This window comes from Cololabis saira, chromosome 9 (assembly GCF_033807715.1).
Source record: "Cololabis saira isolate AMF1-May2022 chromosome 9, fColSai1.1, whole genome shotgun sequence".
Lineage (NCBI taxonomy): Eukaryota > Metazoa > Chordata > Actinopteri > Beloniformes > Belonidae > Cololabis > Cololabis saira.
In genome coordinates, this window is record NC_084595.1 from 22,241,626 (window position 1) to 22,266,383 (window position 24,758).

Consider the following 24,758-nt stretch of genomic DNA (forward strand, 5'->3'; position numbering starts at 1 on the left):
GTGACTGGAGGTTCGACAAAGAGGTAAATGAAAGTTCTTCCCACCTCTAACTGAATAAGAATGAATATCTGATGATAACAGAAAAAAATTATGAAAAGTGCCTGGAATGTCTTGTTTGAAATGAATGAACTTAAACATAAACAGGCATGTTTGAAACTTGTTAATAGAAAAAATTGATAATAATTTAAATTTGCTAAATAAGGGTGCAGAAGGTGCTTGATGAGAAGAATATGAGATCATTCTCAAGAATCTTTTCTGAATTAAAAATAATTGTGTAAGGTACGAAGAATAAGAAGCGCCCCAAACAATGTTGCAATGTAATGTAACATTGTAACATTGTAACTCAATGAATTGTTTTCACAAAACTACCAGAGCTGGTTACCTGCATGGTCGGTCATAGAAAGCTTTTTAAATGAAAGTATTGAATTAAAAAAAATCATTTAAAACCGCTATTTGGTTTATTATAAATATGCATATTTCCATCTACTGCTATCATCTGATGCCATGTTTGATAGACAGCGCCATCTGCCGGACACGTGAAGCTACTTCATGCCAAATTGCAGACAGGCATTTCTATAGCCAGCCACGTGGGGTCCTGTTACACATACAAAACCCAAACAAAACGAAAACAGCTCCCGCGATCAAGTCACCCACTTTTACTTTTGTGTAGTCTTTTTTCCAGCCATTTGTTACTTTAATATGTCTTTCCAGCTTTAGCTGCATGGGGTTGAAGTAGGAAGACTGTTAGATACAGGCTTCTTGTTTCTTATAAACCTTAGGCTAGCCAAGCCTGATAAACAGCTGAATAAACTTAAGAAACATCGGGAGCTGTTTTCATATTTCTGCTTTAAAGACATGGATGGTTATCCCGGAGTCATCCACGGCGACGCTACAAAACACCAAGAAAGACATTACTTCCTGTTATCTGAACTGCAAACCTTAGTCAAAGACTTGCCAAGGTATCCTTCACAAATCTTGTGAAAGAGACTTGTATGTTTCAGTTGTATTTAAAGTTTTGAGGGGGATTTATAAGTGCATGTGTATAACTGTTGCATGCATTGTTTTTTCCAGCTCCTTCCAGCAGCGTCTGTCCTACAACACGCTGAGTGACCTGGCTCTAGCCCTCATAGATGGGACCGTTTATGACATCGTGCAGGGTCTTCTGGACATCCAGCACCTAACAGAGAAAAACCTGTACAACCAGAGACAGAAGCTGCACTGTGAACATCAAGGTATGCATTTTGCTTTTACAAGGAGACACAATTAATGTGCACGTGGAACCAGAGGTGTCAAAAGTATTCACATTCATTACTCAGGTAGAAGTATAGATACTAGAGTTTAAAAATACTCCTGTAGAAGTTGAAGTATCAACTCAAGTTTTTTACTCAAGTAAAAGTATAAAAGTACTGGTTTCAAAACTACTTAAAGTATAAAAGTAATGTAAGGGGGAAAAAAGCCATTGAAAATGAATGCATCTTAGTATAATGCAAATATATTAAAGGACCATATATGTGTACTATTGAGCATTAACATGTGTTTCAGAGAGCAGAAGATATGATGACTAGTTGCCAATAAGTATTATAATGGTGCAAAAAGTCAAACTTCATAGGCATGTTATCATTTATCCTAACCTTTATTGGAATGTACATCCAAGTTTAGTTGCAGGAATCTGAGGGATGTAAGAACAAAACTGGACAAGAACATCTGTGCCACAACCACAACCAAATTCACTCTATCCGGATGGCACAGTTTAACTGGATAGTCTTTTTTAAAGGCCAAAATTAAATAGAGTAACAAGGCTGTTTTTAAAATGTAAGGAGTAAAAAGTACAGATAATTGCGTGCAAATGTAAGGAGTAAAAGTAAAAAGTCGTCTGAAAAATAATTACTCCAGTGAAGTATAGATAACCAAAATTTCTAAGGTAAGGTAACGAAGTATTTGTACTTCGTTACTTGACACCTCTGCCACACATCGATATCTTGTTTTGTTAATTATTATTACAAGTGTAATTATTTACGGGTGCCTGTTGTTTGTAGCACTGAAACAAGATTTGACCCGAAAACATAAAGATGCTTTACAGTCATGCAAGCCTCACAACCTTGCACTTCTCAAGTCAAACCAACAAGCAGAGATTGAGGTAAGAAGTACATTTCTATTCATGAAAGGGACACCGGACTGTGATGTGTTTTTATGTTTACTACCACCTGTCATTTGGGTTATCAGGGTTTGGAAATTCGAGTTAGAGAGGAGCAAAAAAGGATGGATAAGAAGATTGTAGCAGAAATGGATCACAAAGTGATAGACCAGCAGAATACCCTGGAGAAGGCAGGAGTTCCTGGGTTTTACACCACGACTAATCCTCAGGTTTACTTTTTCACCTGTCTGACGTTGTTGATGCAGCGCTTGCAATAAATACTAAAAGGATTGCTTAAAAATCTGACTATATGGTAGACTGACTTCTTCTGTTCTCTGTTTCAGGAGCTGACAATGCAGATGAACCTCCTTGAATTGATTCTCAAGCTTCAACAAAAGGAATCGCAGTCTGGACTGCTTTGAAAACCATAACAGTGACCAAAGGAAATAATTATGGTTCATTGAAACACAGGCTCACATAATTGTGGTACTGTGGGATTGCTTTCATGAGTCAACATGTAGCATTGCTATCTGTAAGAAGGGACAAATTCAGAAAGTGCTGAAAACATGTTGTTCTTGAAGTAAATGTCACCACAATCACAAGGCTGTGGTGGAAAAAAAGCTTCCTTTTAAAATAAGATGTTTCCGGGGTAGAGAAAAAGAAAGTTGTGACGGTTTAAAAGCAGAATCACACATTATGAAAAAAGAAAGCTGCTTTGTTTAAAAAATGTGTTGTACACATGCTTCAGGGCACAAAGAGATTAACAGAGATGGCTTTAACTACTAAGATGGGAGTAAAATACTTCTCTTTTTCCCATTTGGGGGCATTATTACCAAATTGTGATTTATTTGCACTTCAGCAAAATTTTGAGCAGCAGTAACTCCACTTTTTGTCTCCTGTACACAAGACCCATGCCTGCTGTTTATGGTCTTGCCATTTTGATTAATCTGCAATGATGGTTACTGATGATACTGAAGAAGTTGTTTCTAATTATGTCTTTAAAACGTTTATTTGATGAAGCTGTAAAATTTTGTTCTGTTTTTGTAGTGAAGTTCATAAATACTATATGACTTTACTTTTTGTGTCTTATGGCTTAAAGTCTACGCTTAATCAATGAAGGCATTTGATCTTATGAGAAAATAACATACACATTTAAAGATAAATGCAATCAGTGGTATATACCGCAGTGCTCTTGGCCCAACATCAGGACCAGGGACTAAGAGCGCATCACAGCCAACGTCTAACAACACAAAATAGAAAAACATGTTTTGTTTTTTGGCCCTGTGATGGACTGGTGACCTGTCCAGGGTGTAACCCCGGCCTCTCACCTGAAACGAGCTGGGATAGGCTCCAGCAGACCCCCGTGACCCCGCAAGGGATAAAGCGGGTATAGATAATGGATGGATGGATGGATGGATGTTTTGTTTTGGGAGATTTTTTAACAGAAAACTGAAACACTAAAGAATATGAAATCCTGAGTAGCAAACTCGACAAGCATCCTTGACATGTCACATCTGAAAAGACATAAGTCTAAGTAATGAATATATTATTATATTGATAACTTCTAAAGTCTATTGTCATACTGCCACATCTTACTGACTGACAAAGCACCTGAGCCAGTGTTCATGTAGTCAGTATCTGCGCGTTACCTTTGGTGACAAGTCATTGTGTGCACCGTCCGACCTGAAATTTGAAAGAGATACTCCAACGCAACGCAAAAAAATATCCTGCCTCTTAAATTGGTTTTGTTTTTCAGTTTGGATGGTGCTTTATGGTGCAGGACACATTTTTCAGTACAGAAATATGGTTCAAATGGTCACCAGTAAATCACAATCGATAAGTTAAAAAGAGAGCAAATGAGTTATGTGAATTTCTCTGTGACATTCTGCAGAATGTGAGACGTGGTTAGAGAGTTTTTACCTCATCAGTAAGATAAGTTAATTTCTTAAGACGTGTGAATTTGATTTTCTGACATCCATCTCATGCAGGGGCGTCAATTCAGTATGGCAAGGTATGGCAGCCGCCACACCTTGGCTTCAGGGGAAAATGTAAATGTTTGTTTTTTTAAATACATTTATGGAATTACTCTGTCTATTTGTATTGATTATTCTATTATTTAATACATATAAAATAACTACAAATGCAAATCAGAACAACATGATCGATTTCACAAGTTATTACACTGCAAAACCTCAAAATCTTAACAAGAATATTTGTCTTATATCTAGTAAAATGTCTAATTTTTAGTAAAAGAAATCTCATTACATTTAAGACTAGACTCAAAAACTCAAAAAACAACAATTTTCACTTTCACTTAAAATAAGTAGAACATTTTTTCTGCTTGTAATGAGAAGATAAATCTTGTCCCACTGACAGATTTTTCTACTTATTTCAATTGAAAATTTACTTGAAACAGGTGAAATGGTCAAATAAGTTATTTTTCTGGCGATGACTCTTGTTTTAAGTGTAATGAGACTAAAAATTAGACATTTTAACTAGAAATAAGACAAATATTCCTGCTAAGATTTTGAGTTTTTGCAGTGAGCGAGACTGCATTTGAAAAAGTTCCAATTTTCTTGACCACACAGATAAGCTCCATAGCAGACTTCTGTGATGAGTATTTGCTGGACGTGTTGCCATACCTTAGCTTCCACTGAATTGACGCCACTGATCTCATGCATTGTTAATATTTTACTGCAACCGGCTGGCGCTCCGCAGATGGTTTATGTAAGCCCCCACTCTTATTTATCACCAAGCAGGATCCTTCCCTGTTAGACCCCGGATAATCCTGCTACATCATGGGTGGGGCTAGGTGAGGACCTGCAGACATGAGAAAAGGTGACTGTGCCTTTAAGAGCAGCGCAGGCAGTGCATGTCGGTTTACACCTCATCGTTGCACTTTCAGCTCCATCACCAGAAGATGCGCCGGACTCCAGCCAAAGACGCGAGCGCCTGAGCCACAAGGGTATCTATTGGTTTTTCTTTTGTTTGTGTGTGTCCCTATGTGCGTGTTGATTTTGGTGCTTTTTCTTTCGTGAATACGGAGACATTGTTTTTTTTTTAGTAGTCACACCTCACTCCCGGATGGAAAGTGCGCTGCGGCGCAGCTCTCAGGAGGAGGTAGTTTGGTGCACTAACCAGCTGCTGTTGCGCTCTTTTCTATTTTGCTATAAATTGATAATGGGGCATGCAAAACAACCATTATTCTATCCATCGTCGCATGGGTATTCACAGTGTTTGATCATGGATGCGATGGCTTTAATATATTATCTAAACGTAAATCAAGCGTCCTATTTCAGGATGGAGCAAGGGCTTACGTAATTATAATGGAGGCATCCTGCCGTCGCCATATGTTTATCGAGGCCAGGGCTCGGATGTTGCACCGCCCGTAGTTGATTGGAGGATAAAAACTGCGTATTTAAGACAAAACATGTCAATTATGTATAAATACAAGTAAATAGATATATAAATGGAGATGGGATGTATGTTATCAACGAGTACTTCACACATCAACTTTAGATCATCCGTCTGTTTTCTCCACGTTGTTTCTCAAGATAAATAATGTGTTTAACTGTTTATATTTAAATTATTTTAAAGGAGACAATGATAAAATATTCATAAAATAAGGCGTGTTGCAACTTCCTTATTACATTGGTAGGCTACATTGGTACATCACCATCATCTTCAAGACAGATCAGGATCCTGAGTGTTATATTCTGTGTGTTATATTGAATGAATGAATGAATGAATGAAAAACTTTATTTCGAACATGCTAAAAAATATATATATATATATATATATATATATATATATATATATATATATATATATATATATATATATATATATATATATATATATATAAACCAAGAACAATAGTTAAATAATAATCAGGATAAATACAGTATAATATAAATCATAACAATCATAAACAAAAACATGCCTCACTGGCTTTTTTTTGTTAATATTTGTGGATATGCCGTTATTATAAATGCTTCATACTGTGTAAATTCCAATATTAGTACCGGTATATGTAAACCATTTCTTGTCACCATTCATTTTTTTTCATTATGTAAACAATGATAGAGATAATCTCCTTAAATATAAACCAGCAGTTTCCAGAGAGGTACAAATTGAATCAGAATTGACATACAGAACGTCCCCTGTGACACTATATCCTAAAAGCACAGCTGATGTAGTTTTCTATCTTCTCATCCGTACCATTTGAAAATATTGTGCTTTATCTTGCAGGTCATCCCAGTAGGCAGGTAATGGATCAAGTGTGACGACCACAACACTAATCTACCCAGCTGCCCTGTCTAACACCGTAGCTATGGCAACCTGTCCGAGGGGCTGTGCGCCAGCTGTGCGCCTTTGTCAGAAACTGAATCGACTCAAGATCCTAGATGGTGACATGATGGCAACATCCCTGAAACGCTGCCTCTCCACCGTGGACCTGACTTTGATGGGTGTGGGAGGCATGATAGGCTCTGGGCTGTATGTCCTGACAGGAACAGTGGCGAAAGACACAGCTGGACCGGCGGTCATCATATCGTTCCTTTTCGCAGGCTTTGCTTCGTTACTGGCTGCCTTTTGCTATGCCGAGTTTGGAGCACGCATTCCCAAAACAGGATCTGCCTACATGTTTACCTATGTCTCAGTGGGAGAACTCTGGGCCTTTCTCATTGGCTGGAATGTGATTCTGGAGAACATGATCGGGGGTGCCGCTGTGGCGCGGGCCTGGAGTGGCTATCTAGACTCGATTTTTAACCACGCTCTGCAAAACTTCACAGAGACACACATCATGCAGTGGAACGTGCCCTTCCTCGCCCATTACCCCGACCTACTCGCTGCAGGAATTCTAATAGTTGCCTCAGTCTTCATTTCCTTTGGAGTTCAAGTATCTTCGTATCTAAACCATATCTTCTCCACTATCAGCATGGCTGTCATTGCTTTCATCCTGGTCTTTGGATTCATGCTGGCTGAACCAGCCAACTGGAGCCAGGAACAAGGAGGCTTTGCACCTTTTGGGATGTCTGGAATACTGGCAGGCTCAGCTACCTGTTTCTACGCATTTGTGGGCTTTGATGTTATTGCCTCTTCTAGTGAGGAGGCAAAGAATCCACAGAAGGCTATTCCTATTGCCACTGCTATCTCTCTTGCACTTGCAGCAGTAGCCTACGTCCTGGTCTCCGCGGTGCTGACACTCATGGTACCCTGGCGTACGTTGGACCCCAACTCAGCTCTAGCAGACGCCTTTTTCCGCCGTGGTTACAAGTGGGCTGGAGTTATTGTGGCCGTAGGCTCCATTTGTGGTAGGTATTAGCCTTGAACAGAGCAGTACACAGTACTCGAGTTGTAAAAAAAAATCAGGGGGGATGGTGGATTTTATCATATGGGGACAGATAATTTGTGCTGATTACAAATAATATAATATATTACAAATAATAGCACTGACCAAAACACCTGCAGAAATACTGCAGGAATGACATAGCAGCAGTTAAATGCAGCCTTCTGTAAGCTTTAAATATCCACTGGGCTTACATCAAATACATCAAAACACAACAATAAAAAACAGTTTTCTGAACTTATCAATATGATTCTGTCCTTCACAGGATAAGTAAAATGGATCACTGCAAAAACTCAAAATCTTAACAAGAATATTTGTCTTATTTCTAGTTAAAATGTCTAATTTTAGTAAAAAAAATCTCATTACACTTAAAACAAGACTCATCACTGGAAAAGACAACCATTTTTACCTGTTTCAAGTAGATTTTCACTTGAAATAAGTGGAAAAATCTGCCAGTGGAACAAGATTTTTTTGCTTGTAATGATAAGATAAATCTTGTCCCACTGGCAGATTTTTCTACTTATTTCAAGTGAAAATCTACTTGAAACAGGGGAAAATTGTCAAATAAGTTATTTTTCTGGTGTTATTTTTCTGGTGATGACTCTAAATGTTGAAATAGCAGTAAAACCACATTCCTTGATGAAATGACATAAGGGATGGAAAGGGGGATGGCAGTTTTACAGAGGGGATGATTTGGACCGTTTTTATTTCAGGGGGGGATGATTTTGACTGTTTTTATTTCAGACGGGATGCCGTCCCCCCTCATCCCCCCTCAACTCGAGTACTGGCAGTACACCTTGAATGTTGTTTGATGTAGTACACTAGTCAGCTGTGCTTTCATCGCAGTGCTGTATTTTCACTCACTATCTGTCTGTCTTCATTTTTAGCTATGAACACCGTGCTGCTGTGTAATCTCTTCTCCCTCCCTCGGATTGTCTATGCCATGGCGGAGGATGGATTGTTCTTCTCCATTTTTGCTCGGGTCAATCCTGTCACCAAAGTTCCTGTCAATGCTATTCTCGTTTTTGGAATCCTCATGTCCAGCATGGCTCTGATCTTTGACCTGGAGGCCTTGGTTCAGTTCTTGTCTATTGGCACTCTCCTGGCATACACCTTTGTGGCGGCGAGCATCATCGTCCTGCGCTTCCAGCCTGACAGGACCACCTCCAAGGGCACGGCTCCCACATCTCCCAACAGCAATGCTGAGCCTTCCCCCGTCCCCACAGAGTCTCAGACCATAACCGAGGACAGCGAGGAGCCCAAGCAGTACGAGTCCTTCTCTGACAAACTCCAACTGGTGGAGAGGCAGAAGTCTAAAGAGCGGCGCGGGGTGGGGCAGCTGAAGGCCCGCTGGGAACCGTACCTAGATAGGCTGATCGGTGACTGCGAACCTGGTGAAGTGGTGGCATTCTCCGTGATGACACTGATCGTGAGTTCTGTGTCCTTCTGTGCTGTGCTGGAATTTGGAAACAAAAATCTGCAGCTGCCACTCTGGAGCTTCACCATGCTCCTGGTGATTTTTAGCTTAGCTTTTATTCTCAGTCTGACGCTTATATGGCTTCATGAACCGCAAAAAGACACCAAAACATTCCAGGTGAGCTTTTCATTATTATTTAATGTCTAATATCAGCCTGTAATTCACTCAAATAAAACAGAATGAAACTGAGTGAAATTCTGAATGAAATGATCCGCAAAACAACCAATATAGAATTGAATTTCTTAAATTCTACTTTTCTTCTTAATGAAGTGTATTTAAAGTTAGACTGTGAAGAATAACTAACGTTTTATTGTTGTTTAGGTACCTCTGGTTCCACTGACTCCAGGTGCCAGTATTCTCATTAATGTATTCCTCATGATGAAGCTCAGCCTTGCAACTTGGATTCGCTTCGCAGTGTGGATTGCTGTAGGTAAGAAAAGTCTGCATCCTAACTCAAGAATGTATTTCCCAAACATCTGTTTCTGCAAAAAAAAGCTAATTTTTGTGCAGCTTATTGACGGACTGACTATGAGCAGTGGGTATGTGAGTTCCTGTCTGCACAAATACTGGATTGCACTACACTTGTGGTATATAACATTACATGATTCTTATCTTAGAAAGCAATTTGGAATTGGTTTCATAAATTCTCTGTCTATGGACTTAATGACCAGAGTGCCTAAAGACCTTTTTCTTCTTTTCAGCATTCCTTTTTAGTATATAGGTGGTGATCAAACAGCGTTAATGCCCTATTAGTGAAGGGGTGTCAGTGGGGAAGCATGATTATCTGCATTAGCGTAAGCCTCCTCTAGAGCAGTAAATCACTTAAACCCCACCGTCAGCCGGCTTCAAATTAAAAGATGCACACTCTTTGAATGTTATACTTCTGACCTTTTTTAAGCCGTGGCAGTGAAGTGGCAGTGTTTGTCATTTGTTGCAAATATATATAAATATAAAGTATTTACGATAATTTATTTCATATGCCTCCTGAGTCAGAAGTCAGAAGTCAGCGTTACATATATTTTTTATCATTGTATTCAATGTACAAATTGTGATTGAAAACATAGCTGCCCCGAAGATGTGCTTTGCTGCTTTTCCACAAAAAAAGGACAAAGCAAATAAACAAACTAGCAAATATTGGTCAACATATTAAAAAAAAAAGTTAGTCTAAGATTTTATTTAACTAAAAATAACAAAAAGACGTTTTAAGGGGTTTCAAAATCTGAATTTAGCTGCTGAGTAGTCAGTCTGACTTCTGTTAACAATGTCAGATTTCTTTAGCTGACTACTGAGATTGTGAGCTACAAGTGGCCATCAAACAAGCAACATTTTTGAGTTTAAAAATTTCACTTGCAAAGGATTACAAATGTCCGGTTTCAGACCACCCGAGAGTTTTTTTCTGTACACAGCATTCATCTAGACAAATTATACATCAAGCCATCTGAGTGTCCTTCATTTACAACCAAATTAGCGTGGTTGTAAAAAACGCAGAAGACCTCCCATATAGCCTTATTTTTGTTGTTCTTTTAATTAGTTATCTTTAATTGATTAAAATGATTTTAGAGTGGTAGCCTAGTGGTTACAGAGGAGGGCTGGAGTCTGGGAGATCCAGGAGGATCATGGATTGCAACCAAGGTCAACCACTTTGGGCCCCCGAGCAAGGCCCTTAACCCTTAACCCTTAACCCTTACTGCTCCCCGGGCGCCGTGCAAATGGCAGACCACTGCTACTAGTTCAACTAGAAAATGGGTTAAATGCAGAGAAAGAATTTCCCCATTGTGGGATTAATAAAGGAAATTATGAATTATGATCTTTTTATTAATACAAAAAGAATGGTTCGTTCACTGGACCTGAAGTTATCTAGCTACATCACTTATCCTGTTCCTAGCACATGCCTCTGGTCTTTTAATGAGAATTTGAAGATTTCTGGATAATAGATAACAGTAATGTAAGTCCTGTGATGTCAGCTGCTCTCAAACTTCAAATAAAAAGAAGGAAAAAGCAGCTAAAATACTAGACCCGTCTTTGAAGAACCATTTTCACTCCCAATGTTTACACGGTTATCTTGTTTTGAGGGATTTCTCCGGTTAAGTGTTCTATGCCATCTGTTTCCCAGGTCTTCTTGTGTATTTTGGCTACGGGATCTGGCACAGTAAAGAGGGGAAACGGGAGCTTCAGCCCACAGACATGGCTGCCCGGTACGTGGTGCTTCCCAGCGGCAGCCTGGTGGAGACAGTGCAGTCCGTCCAGCCTGATGGTCAAATGGACACCTCAGCACACATCAGCCCTTCCTCTGCTCCATCAGTTGAGGAATGTGCTGGGAAAAGATGATGTGTGACCAACGTGAGTCATCATTGCAACTGCCTGATCTGCCGTCTCCTACGCATACTGTATTACTACTAGTGTACTTTTTGTATCTCACACCCTTTAGCATTCCTACAGTCTGCATTTGTTCATCTGCACCACAGGATGGGATGCACTCTGTCTTATTGTGAGGCACATATGTATATCTTTGAATACTCAACTGTACAGTATAGAGCTTTATTACTGTCCTGTGACTTTCTAGCATCAAAGTTGTGTTATATCCTTTACAAACCAGCTCTTTTATTGCAACCTTGCCAGTTTGTCAGAAACCACACGGGCGTATGTTGAACATGTGGTGCTGCATTTGTTACAACAGTGGAGGATTGTTTTTCATCACGTTAACAAAGCCCTGGAGCTGCAAAAGTCATCTGATCATTTTTGTTAAAAAGGTTTTTTTTTTTAAATGAACACAATCAAAAACAATATTGAAAGATATATTAAGCAGACTAAACATTAGAGTCCTCCACAGAGTTATGAGTTTATACAGTTTCCTTTTCTTTGATTGATCTGTCTTATGCCACTGAAGAAACGGCAGGCTTTAACCATTTGAATCCATGAAACCCATTTCTACCTTGTGAAAATCCCCAAACTTCCCAAATTATATTAACTTAGCAAACTATTTAAACCTATATCATTAGATGATCTTTTTATTACTTTTTTATTGTTATCATAACTCATATTCTCCACATATACAGGTTGCATTATCTTACTATTTTCAGTATTTTCATTCTTGTGAATGTGTGTTACTGTTTTTACATCATATGTTTTACGTGTACCTCTGCCAGTCCGTGTGAGTAATTCTTATTTGCCTTTGAAGTGGCTGAACACCTCAATTCCTTGCTTAATCTCCTAAAATCTCATCCCATGACCTCGCTCTTTTCTGTGTAACTGATCTTAAGCACTTGAGCAGTCTATTTCCCACGCACTTTCAGACTGCGGTCCTCTCCCCCTATCTCCCTGTTGGCATGAGATTATATATACATATATATATATATATATATATAAGCACATTGATCACTGAGATCATACAAATGGCTTTGTGAGAGAACCTGGAGGCTTGTGAGCTAAATTAATATACAGACAAGCACAACTCAGTTGAATGGCAAACAATTTTTGGCAGGCAAGCGTTGGTGATTATTTTGAACCTGGGATCTGCTTTATCTCTCCCAAGCATCTGTAATCTGGGCAGATTTTCAGCAAACCGAGGCACCAGTCTGCCGCTTGACCTGGATTAAAGAAAGTCCCACGTGAGAATGGCTCACAATACACAAAAATGACATTCCCTCAGTCTGCACTCGTCCCAAAAAAAGAACAATAATTTTTGATCACATCTGCGTTTTATTGCTTTCAGCTTGTTTTGCATGTTATATAAGAAACCAATGGCCTTAAACACATTGTTATCAATGCAGACTCCAAAGCTCAAGTAGGAATTGTTTAATTTATTTGCCTGTTAGATAAAAAAAAAAAAAAAAAAAACATCTTATATCTGGGACTTCATTCTTCATTATAAAACCAAAAATTCCAAACAGAAAAGAATGTACCGTCAGAGGCATTTTGGCATAGTTTCAAAAAGGAGTAAGGTTCAAGAGAATTTTATACAACTTTGCAACGTTTGCAAAATATTGTTTATTAATTCTGATTCACACTTATGATTTTGATGTCAGGGCCAATGACATATGTTTCTACTGTGGTGCTTTTTTAAGCTGAACTCTCCGTTCTGTCTTTTTTGTGCCAGGAAGCACAGCTATCAGTGCACAGATTCTTTCTTACTTCTGAATTGTATCGTATATCTGTATTTGCACATCAGACTGTCAGATCTTTCTGTTTTATTGTATGTCTGTGTAAAATGCAAAATACAAAAAAAATAAATGTTTTGAAGCAGCATTTTAAAAAACTATTGATGAAGTATGTAGAAGGTGTCGTGTTAGAGAAACATACATTTCAGCCCCACCATCATCAAGGAACTGGTAAAAAAAATGTAATAAAATTAACTATAAAGTCACGTGACACAATACATAGTTCATGCTTTCTTATTCTGTTAATTACCAAAAAGCTTAATAATTAATAGGTTTTTTAATAGGTTTTTACTCTCTCATATACTGTAAATGTTCACTGCTATCAGAGGTGCTGGTGGGAAAAGTTTAAGATTAAGTTAATTTTGTACACAGTTGTGTAATTAACAAATTTATGGGATTAACCTACTGGTCTGGAGTTGTCTACTCAGTTCAAGTTGTATCCACGTGAAGTCTCATTATTGATACCACATGGTCATGTAGTAATGTCATTTCAAAATGTATTCTTTATTAAACACAACTACACTCCTGGCAGCTCAAATTGCATAAATTACATAAATGATCTCCAGGACAAATTATCCTAATCTCAGTGCACCAAGGTATACTTAAAGATTAGATCAGAGAAGCAGACACACAGGTCCGGCAACTCAGCAGAAAATGAATCCTGAGGATCCTGCAAGTACGAGTGTTTCCTTGGAAACATCCCCAGCCTACTCTTGTTCGATAGCATACAATAAACAAACAACACTCTCTAATGTTGGCTGTGTGACGATCAAGGTTGTGCAAACTGCCTGTTTGCTGAGAACCATGTGATTCAACTGCTGTAAAGCACTTCCTTTAACACACCCAGGTTGAGAAAGAGATCATATAACCTGAAACCTAGTATGCATTCACTATTAATGCCCTATTTTAATTGCCTCCCTTTTATGAACCCACTGTACGTTTACCAAGGACCTATTTAACTTTGTATAATGGGGTGCAGTTTTATTCCACTTGTCAGGAAAACTACAATACAAAAGCATTATTAATAGCGGATGGACAAATGTGAGCCAAGTGTGAATCCTGTTAACACTCTTTATAAAAGGTTTTACACAAATCTATTGACATTAAATCACAATTCTAGATTTTCATTTTTTTCTAAAGCCTCTGTGGTCAGGAAGCAGATGAGGGTTTCGTATGCGTGTATGACTTTTAGCAGCAGATGAGTCTGTCGGGAAGCTGAGGGTCTGAACGTGCATTTGCACGGACGAGGGGGAAGCAGAAACACGATCCTCTGATCCGGCTGACCGCGGGCTTCTTTCTGCTCCTCTTGCTCCCGTTTCTCCATCACTGTGTCCCAGCTGAGCTGCGCTGCTGCTCTGCCTGTAACAAAGGCCATGATGGAAACAGTATTTTGAGGACTCATTCATAAAACATGTACATGCTCCAGTCATCCAGTGACCTGAAACAGGACAAAGCTGTTATTAAAATGGATGAACTGACAGATTTAGAAAATGCTGCTTATCTTAGAATTCAACATTTTATTACATATTGGGTGGAAAACTTGGGCTTATATGTACTTGTGATAAATATCACAAGACATTTTGTTTTTCTGCATGTTGAGTGTGCATACATCAAACATGCAAGACATAGCAGCCATGGAAAAACAAGTCAAAAGACACAGCACATTGAAGAAACAAAGCATAGAAATTGAGAGTAATAACTGAGTTATGCAATGAGGATGTGTGGTGTGATTGTGTACAACTCCACCCATCTAGAAAACATACAACTCATCCAGGAAAAGACCAGGCCGTGATCAGTATGACCTCACAGGGGTAAGTCAGACAGAATGTCATTGTTTATAGTAATTTGACTCACTTTACTCTCCTTGTTATTGATTTTCATTTATTCTGCTATTTCAGCAAGATTGGATGCACTTGTACCCTCAGACATGGAGCTGATGCACTGCATAATAACTCCCATCAAAAACATCCCCAAACCCTGGGGAGCAAGCTTGTTTATCCAGCAGTTTGAAGTATTATAATAAAGAGTGACCTGTCCTTATTCTCACATGCTGTTTCACCCTACAGAGGCAGATATAACTGAGTGATTAAACAATACTGTAAGTATATTATGAAATGATAAGAAGGTGATGAAGCATCCGATTTGTAAACTTGAAAATGAACATGTTTAGAAAGCATTTGAATATCGATGTGGGAATGACCAAAAATGCGCACTTAAAAAGTACATAATAATGAATGAAAATAATAATGATAGTAATTTTACATATCTTCACATTTTGGTTCACAGGTTCAACATAATCCGTGACATTACTATGCTTACCCAGAAGTCATTTTGAGTGCTGTTTGCCGCAGTTTCTCCAGAGTCTTGTGCAGAGTGGAATTTTCCTGCTCCAGAATTTTTATTCGTATACTGTTTGCCTTCAGTTGTTGCTCCATGTCCAAAAGCATGTCACCTGTACCTTGGATGCAAAGAAAAACATGCAAGTAAGCAATCAGGACAACTGTACTCAAATAAAGAAACAGGTATCAATGAAATAAACGACTTGATTGAATGCAGGTTTTACACTTTTATGTAATATACCTTAAATGTTAACCCAGAGTATGCTCATTTGTGTTTCTATCACATACAACAGCCAAAGTAGGATATTGGAGTCTTCAGAAGACTAAAAAACACTGAACAAATTTGTGTACATAGATGCTTGTAATGTCAGCAATTGCATACTCTGTGGTTGGTCCTGAGGCCAACTGCTGAGCTCTGGGAAAGACACCAATAGCTTCTCCCTCTCCGTTAAAGCTTGCACATGTTCCTTCAGCTCAGCCACATGTTTCTTCAGTTCATCTGCATGTGTTTCTAGCGTGTGCTTCTCTTTTTGGAGTTCTGTATACAAGTCCTGCCAGAAAAAGAAAAAACAGGTCATAGGAGCATGTGCTATGAAGTATCAAAGTATTAATGTGGACCGTGAACATGTAGGTGGTCTGATATACCTGCTGTTGAGTAAGCTGAGACTGTAGATGTTGGTTCACCTCTGACATCTGTTGCAGCTGGTTGTTTAGGCCGGCCTCCGTCTCCTCTCTCTCCTCTAGCTGCCTCTGCAACTCTTCACACTCTTCGTCGAGAGCATCAACTCTCCCCAACAAAGATTTTTGTTTCATCTGCATTGACTAGATTTTAAAAGCAAAAAGGGGAACAAAATCAGTTTAGATGTCCTGAATAAATCTATTTTATAACTGTGGGATTTATTTTTGTCAGAAAGTCAACATCTTCAGCTGAAAAGAAGAAGTGATGGTGTTTGCTGTGACACTGACCTCTTGCTGCCGACAGGCACTGTGGTACTTGGCAGTCTCTTTGTCAAGAAGGAGTTGAGTGTCAGAGATTTCAGCCTTCAGTTGATGGATCCTTTGCTGTAGTTTAGAACAGGCCTCCTCTTCTTTTTGTAAGTTCTTCACTTTCTCATTCAACACATTCTTTTCATATTCTGACCCCAAAGAAAGTAATTAATTATGCACCACAACAAGTAAACCATCATTTTGTTAGAAGAAATTGTAAATTAAATCCTGCATGTCTTTACCTAGTGCTTGTAAAGTTTCTTGATGCATCACTACTTTCGCTTTCAGATTGGTGTTACTCTCCTCCAAAGCAAAGGTTTCTGTCATTAAAAGGTTAAAAACAAAGTGTAATCGTAAATGTCATGTCATCTTACTGAATTCTCACGTAAATTCGTGTATGAGTTTACTACCTCTCTTAAGCTGCTGTAGTTCCTCTTGCAGCTTTTGCTCTGTGTCTTTCACAGATTGCCTTGCTTTTTGCAATGAAAACTCCAGTTGGACTACTGTTGTTTGGTGTTTTTCCACCTCTTGATTGAACTTTTTCTGTGCTTTCTCAAAGTGAGACCTTAATCTTTTACGTTCCTTTTCAGCTGCTACCAGTTCGTCTTTAAGGGGCTGTACAGTGTTCCGCACATCCTGAAGATGTTTTTCCAGCCGCCGTATATCCTTGAGCTGCATGTCGGCCCACTGGGCAACATCACTTGCGATCATATGTCCCACCTCTACTGAATCCTCAATAACCGCTGAGAGACGCTGCAGAGATGAGGGCAGGCCCTCATTCTGAAGTAAATGTACCAAATTGCGTCCTGTATTTATCAAATGCGATTGCACTTGTTGACACGCATCACAGGGAACAAGTGATGATTCTATAGTTTGGCAGCTTGCACTACGGCAGTCAGCTTCATGATAGTTCAGGGTGTTGTTGGTGTGACTGGAATGACCATTATTATGGGGGAGAAATTTAAATGAGCTGGTGGAGGACATGCCAGATACCGCACTTCTGTGAAAGACAGTTTCAGGGCTAGTTAATTGAGAAACTGGTGACTCTGTCTTTGTGTCATCACAGTTAATTGTCTTTGGTTGTGTCTGTTTTGCAATGTATTTGGTCATCTCCTGGAAAGAAAGAGAGCATAAAAGTTTCTGAGAGGTAGGATATATTATTTTGGCAGTGTTTTATATTGATATAATCTTCTCTAAATTTGAACATCCCTACCTTCCTATTGGAAAATTGAATTAAACTGCTCCAATAGTTCCTAACCACAAGGCCAACTGACAGGCATCCTTTCTGCTGGGCTTGGTCTCTGCAGCATCCTCCCTCTTGCTTAGTATAAGCACCGACACTTTGCAGAAGAAGAAGCAACCTTTTTCAGGCAGAAGAGCAGAAAGATAAATCTTGGAATCCTGATGAACTCATTTGTTTTGTTAAAGTAATATACAGAGGTGTCAAGTAACGAAGTACAAATACTTTGTTACCTTAATTAAGTAGGAATGTTGGTTATCAATACTTCAAACGACTTTTTACTTTTACTCCTTACATTTTCACGCAATTATCCGTACTTTTTACTCCTTACATTTTAAAAACAGCCTTGTTACTCTATTTCATTTCGGCCTTTAAAAAAAAACTATCCAATTAAATTGCGCCATCTGGATAGAGTGAATTTGGTTGTGGTTGTTTCAGATGTTCTTGTCCAGTTTTGTTCTTACATCCGTTCCCTCAGATTCCTGCAACTAAACTTGGATGTACATTCCAATAAAGGTTAGGATAAATGATAACATGCCTCTGAAGTTTGACTTTTTGCACCATTACAATACTTATAGGCAACTAGTCATCATATCTTCTGCTCTCTGAAACACATGTTAATGCTCAATAGTACACATATATGGTTCTTTAATATATTTGCATTATATAAGATGCATTTATTTTCAATGGCTTTTGTCCTTAATGGCTTTTTTCCCCCTTACATTACTTTTACTTTTGTACTTTAAGTAGTTTTGAAACCAGTACTTTTATACTTTTACTTGAGTAAAAAACTTGAGTTGATACTTCAACTTCTAAAGGAGTATTTTTAAACTCTAGTGTCTATACTTCTACCTGAGTAATGAATGAATACTTTTGACACCTCTGGTAATATAGACATATTACAATACCTGTCAATCACCAACTCCAGCAAAACAATGTGGGAGTGCTGATTGAATGCCTCCTCTCCATCCACATAGTCATACTCTTCCAGCAAAGACTCCATATCCAGTTTGCAGGACAGTTTGTCAGGGTATTTCCAGGAGGAGAACTGAAGTGGTCCGGTTCTGGAAAAGACATCCAGAATCGCGCCCTGAATGTCCTCTAGATCTTTTCGGAGGCTCCTAATACAGTCCTGACGACCCAACAACTGACTCATGTCTGAAACTGTCCTGTATTTATATTCTGTGCGTACTACTACAACACATTGTTATAACAACAACGAAACGTGTAGGCTGTTCATACGGTCTCCTTGGTAACAGGGAATAAATTACTACAGGTCCCACAATGCTTTGCGGGATGTTTCCGGAAGTGGTTGCCCTCCATTAATACAACGAGAGCGCGACGCAGTAAGTATTCATTCAGATTAAATTCTACATTTTAGTTCACTAAAAGTGGTTTCTTTAATTATAAATGACGTAGACATGTATTTTAATTCACACTAGATTCATACCGGTCTTTTTTATTGGCTATTTTTCAGGTTTGACAAAAAGACTCAGCCATGTCGCCTGGGCCTGTTCAAATAGTTCAGCCGGAGCCGACCATCAAGGTAACACTACAGCCACTGTTAGCAGGGAAAGCTGCAGGATGCTTCTGTTTGTATAGAATACATAATAAAATTAACTTGTGCTTTATTTTACGGCAGCCTGTATTTGTCTCAGCATTTTAAAGCAACCAATACCAAATTTTGGACAGTTCAATCAGAGCACAGCGTGCTAACCTCATGAGGTCGGGCGTTATTGGCACAAGTTGTGTTTTTTTTTTTCTGGATGCAAAGTTTATAGTTGTGTTGAAGTCCTATTTCAGTTTTGTAATACTTTATTAATCACCAAAACAGTAATCTATTTGAAGATTCAGTTAGTATGCCTATGGTAGAAGGTTACAGCTGTGATTGATCTTCTGTGGTGGTCTGTGTTGATTTTATTTGGATCCCCATTAGCTGATGTAATTTACATCATCTACTCTTCCTGGGGTCTAATCAATAAAACAATAAAATAATATGATAAAAATAAAAAATACATTTCAGAAATACACTAACAAAAATCACAAAAAGATTGACATAGACAACATACAGTCTATAAAAGTAACAACATTTAACAAACCAGCAAATTTAAACAAACATCACAAAAAGATTTACATAGACAAAGCACAGTCTATAAAAGTACCAGACATTAGCATATCAGCAAATTTAGCAATTCATTTAGCAAGCAAATAGCAGCAAAGCATAGTCTTAACATCCAATCAGATATAGTGACATGTGATTTTGTGGGGGATCATCACACGTATACAGTGTCAAAAAACACACTCAGATGCAGCACGACACACCGTAAATAAATAATTTATGGTTACACAAACTTTTGTGAGCTATGTATTTCTTCACTTGTTTTTTTAAACTGACCTTGCTCTGGGTTTTAGAAATGTAACCCGGAAGAGAATTCCATTCAGCAATAGCTCTGTAGAGCACTGTTTGTTGTTTGAAATTTGTTTTTGCTTTTGGATATGGTCAAGAAGCCTCTGGTGTTTCCCATGTTTTAGAAACTTGTAAAACATTGTTTTTAGTATAATTTGTTTTGTATAATGAATGTAGGGGGCTATAGTGCTACTGTTGCTCCTACAAACGACTGCATAGGGGGGGAAATGAGATCTGACATTGATCTGGTTTTCAACTGTTTATCTTTTCAGCAGAATGATGCACCTGTAGAGGAAACTCCAGCCACCAAACCTATTGTTGGTATAATCTATCCACCTCCTGAGGTCCGAAATATTGTCGACAAGACAGCCAGCTTTGTTGCTAGGTCGGTTACTTCATATATGCCCTTTATGGCTACAGTCATTATTGTGTTTTTGTCCAAAATATAAGCTTATTCTTGTAAATTCACAGGAATGGGCCTGAGTTTGAAGCAAGAATCCGTCAGAATGAGATCAACAATCCAAAGTTCAATTTCCTCAACCCCAATGATCCCTATCATGCTTATTACCGTCACAAAGTTAATGAATTTAAGGAGGGTAAAGCACAGGAGCCATCTGCTGCAGTGCCCAAAGTTATGCAGCAGCAGGCTTTGCAGCAATCCCAGCAGCTTCCTCAGAAGGTCAGTATTGTGTTTCAGTCTGCGCTGTTGTTACTTTTTAATTACTACTCTTTTGGTCATAATATTAAATATGTCCTGTTTATCATTAGGTGCAATCCCAGGTGATTCAAGAGACTGTTGTCCCCAAAGAGCCACCTCCCGAGTTTGAGTTCATAGCAGATCCTCCATCAATCTCAGCATTTGATCTAGATGTTGTCAAGCTCACGGCACAGTTTGTTGCTCGCAATGGCCGTCAGTTTCTTACCCAACTGATGCAGAAGGAACAGAGGAACTACCAGTTTGATTTCCTGAGACCACAGCACAGCCTCTTCAACTACTTCACAAAACTGGTTGAGCAGTACACAAAGGTGACCTAACAAATGGTGCCTCATTGATTTATATATGCTGTTTGATAGATGGTGATCATTCATTGTATCCATATCTTGCCTTTTGACTTTCAGATTCTGATCCCTCCTAAAGGCCTACTGACCAAGCTCAAGAAAGAAGCTGAGAACCCAAAAGAGGTTATGGACCAGGTAATTTCTGAAAGTGTCAGAGTAAGCACTAAATAGAATATGTTGCATGTCCTAAACCTGTCTTCTGGCACAAACCACAGGTACGGTACCGTGTTGAGTGGGCAAAGTACCAGGAGCGTGAGAGAAAAAAGGAGGAAGAGGAAAGGGAGAAAGAACGGGTAGCATATGCCCAGATCGATTGGCATGACTTCGTGGTCGTCGAGACAGTTGATTTCCAACCCAATGAACAAGGTAGTATAACTACAACAAGAAAAAAACGTAAGTTCTGAAATGTAGTCAGAATAATTTATATTTACTGGTGTGTTTTTGTTTCCCAAGGCCACTTCCCCCCACCTACTACTCCAGAGGAGCTGGGTGCTCGCATTCTTATCCAGGAGCGTTATGAGAAGTATGGAGAAAGTGAAGAGGTGGAGATGGAGGTTGAGAGTGAGGATGATGAAGATGAACGGGAGAATCGGGGTGAAGGACACGCTTCACAACCTGATCAAGACACCCAAGTGCAGGACATGGATGAGGTCAGAACTAATGTCATAGTTGTCAAATTAGGACCAATTGATGTTTAAATAATGTAGATATTAGCTTGTTGGTTTTAATTTTTCATATAACTCAGTTACCAATTTCTGTAATCCACTGCTTGGGAATAGAAAAAAAAAAAGTAAAATGTTCTGGTAACAACATTACACGGTGTTTCTTCAGGGATCTGATGATGATGAGATGAGCATGAAAGCACCATTGCCACCTGACAACCCCATGCCACCCCCACTCCCTCCAACTCCAGACCAGGTTATTATTCGTAAAGACTACGATCCCAAAGGTAATATGTTTACCCAGATGGAAAAAAAAAACAAGTGAGAAATCTACTACTATGCTTAGTGTGTGTTATAAATTGATACCTTTTTTTTTTTTTTTTCCCTCCCCTTTACAGCCTCCAAACCGCAGCCCTCAATTACAACTCCGGATGAGTACCTTATCTCTCCAATTACTGGTGAGAAGATTCAGGCCAGTAAGATGCAGGAGCACATGCGCATTGGCCTGCTGGATCCACGCTGGCTAGAACAAAGAGACCGCAGCATCAGAGACAGACAGACCGAGGATGAAGTGTATGCTCCTGGTTTGGATATCGAGAGCAGCTTGAAACAACTTGCTGAGAGGCGTACTGATATCTTTGGTGTGGAAGAGACAGCCATCGGTAAGAAGATTGGTGAAGAAGAAATCCAGAAGCCAGAAGAGAAGGTGAGAACAGTGGAACTTTATGTAAAACCATGAGATTTTCAGAACTGAGTGAGCACATTTTTAATCCTCAGTTTACAATAGTAAATGCTACATTTACATACATGCCTTGTTTTTGTTGCTACATATTTTGTGTTCTTTTGGTTTCTTCAGGTTACCTGGGACGGCCACTCAGGAAGCATGGCTCGCACACAACAGGCAGCACAGGCCAACATAACTCTGCAAGAGCAGATTGAAGCCATTCATAAGGCCAAAGGACTGGTGGGAGAAGATGACGCTAAGGAGAAGATTGGCCCAAGTAAACCAAGTGACATTCATCACCACCATCCCATGCCGTCTTCTTCAATGACTTTACCTAAACCCAGTCCTCCTATCACATCAATGCCTCGCCCACCTATTAACGTGAGTCCCCATCTTAAATAAATGAATAAATAAAACAATATATTCATGTATACCTCTTCAAAAACTCACTGATGTGGTTGTTAAACAGATGGCCCCTCCAGTGCGCACCACCCTCTTGTCTGCTGTACCTGTAATCCCAAGACCTCCGGTGGTCCGCCTGGCACCAGGACAGGTTTTGGCATCGATGCCTCCCATGATTCCTGCTCCCCGTATCAATGTGGTTCCCATGCCACCATCAGCACCCCACGTCATGGCCCCACGACCACCTCCAATGGTTGTTCCAACAGGTAGGATGGAGGTTTCCCAACATCTTTCAGAAACATTCCCATGAACCTGCCTTGGACATCATTCTTTCTTTCATTTTCTTTTTTTTTTTTGAATAAAAATGAAAATATTTTCTTCTTCCAGCATTTGTTCCTGCTCCTCCAGTACCACAACCACCAACATCTGCCCCTGCACCACCTGCTCATCCACCCCCACCACATGATGATGAACCAGTCAGCAAGAAGATGAAGACAGAAGACAACCTCATTCCAGAGGATGAGTTCCTTCGCAGAAATAAGGTTTGTTTGCTGCAGCAATGAATTATGCATAAGCTGCATTAAAGTGCATTACACTTGTAAACAAGTAATGCCGGTGGTTTATTGCTTATACAGTGGCACATTCACCTACGTTGAACAGAATTCAATGTGAAGGATTATTCTGTACTTTGAAAACGATCCTTTACTGATGAATTATGCATATGAGGTGTTAAGCTGCCTTAACTATCATATTTTAAACTTTCATTAATGGATTTGTTTGCATCTCCAGGGTCCGGTGGCGGTTAAAGTGCAGGTTCCCAACATGCAGGATAAGACTGAATGGAAGCTGAGTGGCCAAGTGTTGAATTTCACTGTGCCACTTACAGACCAGGTGTGCAACTGTTTGGTTATCTTTGTTAGTTTTTTTTTTTCTCACTATATCTTGTCCAGTGATGCAAATGCACCTGCTTCCGCATTTTAAAAAAAATGTAATGTCTCCTCAGGTTTCTGTTATCAAGGTCAAAATTCATGAAGCTACAGGCATGCCAGCTGGAAAACAAAAGCTGCAGTATGAGGTAATTTTTTTTTAATTTTTGTCTTAATTTGATTTTAAATAAATACAAAAAAAAATGTGTATATATATATATATATATATATATCGTTTTTACTGAATTGATCAAAATACTTAATTTATAACTTTATTTTTGTAGGGTATTTTCATCAAGGATTCCAACTCCCTGGCGTATTACAACATGACCAATGGATCAGTCATTCATTTGGCCCTGAAGGAGAGAGGTGGAAGAAAGAAATAAGGCTTGCTACAAGAGGGAAACAATGTTTTATCACTCATGTTGTGTCATTGTAGTTTTAATGGTAATTTTTGGTATTATTCATACAACTATATGTGAAGAACATGTTCTTGAATGGTTAAAGAATTATAACATTTCTGGCAGCCATGTAGTTTAACTCCTGATTTGTTTATGATGGCACGCATGACTTTATATACACATGTAACTTGTAAGGATGCAGAACGCCGAATGATGTCAATTCAATTAAAGGAATTAAATAATTACATCTGCATTTTATGTATGGCATTTAATTTAGAAACTGGTTCATTACGATGTGTTGAGACAACACACTACAGGACTGTCTCAGAAAATTAGAATATTGTGATAAAGTTATTTATTTTCTGTAATGCAATTTAAAAAAAAAAAAAAAAAAAAAGTCATACATTCTGGATTCATTACAAATCAACTGAAATTTTGCAAGCCTTTTTATTATTATTCAGATTCAGAAAACTTTATTCATCCCAGAGGGGCA

The 24,758-nt window shown here is 38.9% G+C and overlaps 4 protein-coding genes across 5 annotated transcripts; 3 read left to right on the plus strand and 1 right to left on the minus strand.

Moving 5' to 3' along the window:
- Positions 1–615: 615 nt before the first annotated feature.
- dgcr6 (DiGeorge syndrome critical region gene 6) lies at positions 616–2,576 on the plus strand. The gene is made up of 5 exons (XM_061729917.1): positions 616–959; positions 1,072–1,232; positions 2,037–2,137; positions 2,224–2,364; positions 2,479–2,576. The coding sequence occupies exons 1-5, from the start codon at positions 856–858 to the stop codon at positions 2,554–2,556; spliced, it is 585 nt and encodes a 194-aa protein (XP_061585901.1). The 5' UTR covers positions 616–855; the 3' UTR covers positions 2,557–2,576.
- A 2,419-nt stretch (positions 2,577–4,995) lies between these two features.
- Positions 4,996–13,563, plus strand: slc7a4 (solute carrier family 7 member 4). The gene is made up of 5 exons (XM_061730796.1): positions 4,996–5,099; positions 6,386–7,449; positions 8,372–9,078; positions 9,283–9,391; positions 11,075–13,563. The coding sequence occupies exons 2-5, from the start codon at positions 6,468–6,470 to the stop codon at positions 11,287–11,289; spliced, it is 2,013 nt and encodes a 670-aa protein (XP_061586780.1). The 5' UTR covers positions 4,996–5,099; positions 6,386–6,467; the 3' UTR covers positions 11,290–13,563.
- A 1,891-nt stretch (positions 13,564–15,454) lies between these two features.
- ccdc157 (coiled-coil domain containing 157) lies at positions 15,455–18,840 on the minus strand (the record flags this gene model as incomplete). Its single annotated transcript, XM_061730219.1, has 8 exons — positions 18,593–18,840; positions 17,658–17,805; positions 16,855–17,557; positions 16,687–16,764; positions 16,424–16,593; positions 16,103–16,279; positions 15,840–16,008; positions 15,455–15,576 (listed from the first exon to the last, which is right to left on the minus strand). Coding segments are annotated over exons 1-8 (1,815 nt in total), but the record flags the coding sequence as incomplete, so codon positions are not given.
- A 136-nt stretch (positions 18,841–18,976) lies between these two features.
- On the plus strand, positions 18,977–24,523 carry sf3a1 (splicing factor 3a, subunit 1). 2 transcript variants are annotated; one of them, XM_061730797.1, is made up of 16 exons: positions 18,977–19,030; positions 19,162–19,230; positions 20,364–20,476; positions 20,563–20,770; positions 20,860–21,117; positions 21,211–21,285; positions 21,366–21,516; positions 21,604–21,800; positions 21,982–22,099; positions 22,211–22,518; positions 22,669–22,917; positions 23,006–23,204; positions 23,326–23,480; positions 23,728–23,829; positions 23,942–24,013; positions 24,149–24,523. In XM_061730797.1, the coding sequence occupies exons 2-16, from the start codon at positions 19,183–19,185 to the stop codon at positions 24,248–24,250; spliced, it is 2,355 nt and encodes a 784-aa protein (XP_061586781.1). In that variant the 5' UTR covers positions 18,977–19,030; positions 19,162–19,182; the 3' UTR covers positions 24,251–24,523. The 2 variants fall into 2 exon arrangements, with proteins under 2 accessions (XP_061586781.1, XP_061586782.1); XM_061730798.1 differs by having other exon boundaries at positions 19,007–19,030; positions 20,367–20,476.
- The last annotated feature ends 235 nt before the right edge of the window (positions 24,524–24,758 follow it).

Excerpts from the sequence above, each read along its gene's own strand:
- dgcr6 (XM_061729917.1), top strand. The coding sequence starts at position 856 with ATGGATGGTTATCCCGGAGTCATCCACGGCGACGCTACAAAACACCAA. Across the intron at positions 960-1,071 it reads TTAGTCAAAGACTTGCCAAG|CTCCTTCCAGCAGCGTCTGT; the intron begins GTATCCTTCACA and ends TGTTTTTTCCAG. Across the intron at positions 1,233-2,036 it reads GCTGCACTGTGAACATCAAG|CACTGAAACAAGATTTGACC; the intron begins GTATGCATTTTG and ends TGTTGTTTGTAG.
- slc7a4 (XM_061730796.1), top strand. The coding sequence starts at position 6,468 with ATGGCAACCTGTCCGAGGGGCTGTGCGCCAGCTGTGCGCCTTTGTCAG. Across the intron at positions 7,450-8,371 it reads GGCCGTAGGCTCCATTTGTG|CTATGAACACCGTGCTGCTG; the intron begins GTAGGTATTAGC and ends CTTCATTTTTAG. Across the intron at positions 9,392-11,074 it reads CGCAGTGTGGATTGCTGTAG|GTCTTCTTGTGTATTTTGGC; the intron begins GTAAGAAAAGTC and ends TCTGTTTCCCAG.
- sf3a1 (XM_061730797.1), top strand. The coding sequence starts at position 19,183 with ATGTCGCCTGGGCCTGTTCAAATAGTTCAGCCGGAGCCGACCATCAAG. Across the intron at positions 22,918-23,005 it reads TGCCTCGCCCACCTATTAAC|ATGGCCCCTCCAGTGCGCAC; the intron begins GTGAGTCCCCAT and ends GTTGTTAAACAG. Across the intron at positions 23,481-23,727 it reads AGTTCCTTCGCAGAAATAAG|GGTCCGGTGGCGGTTAAAGT; the intron begins GTTTGTTTGCTG and ends TTGCATCTCCAG.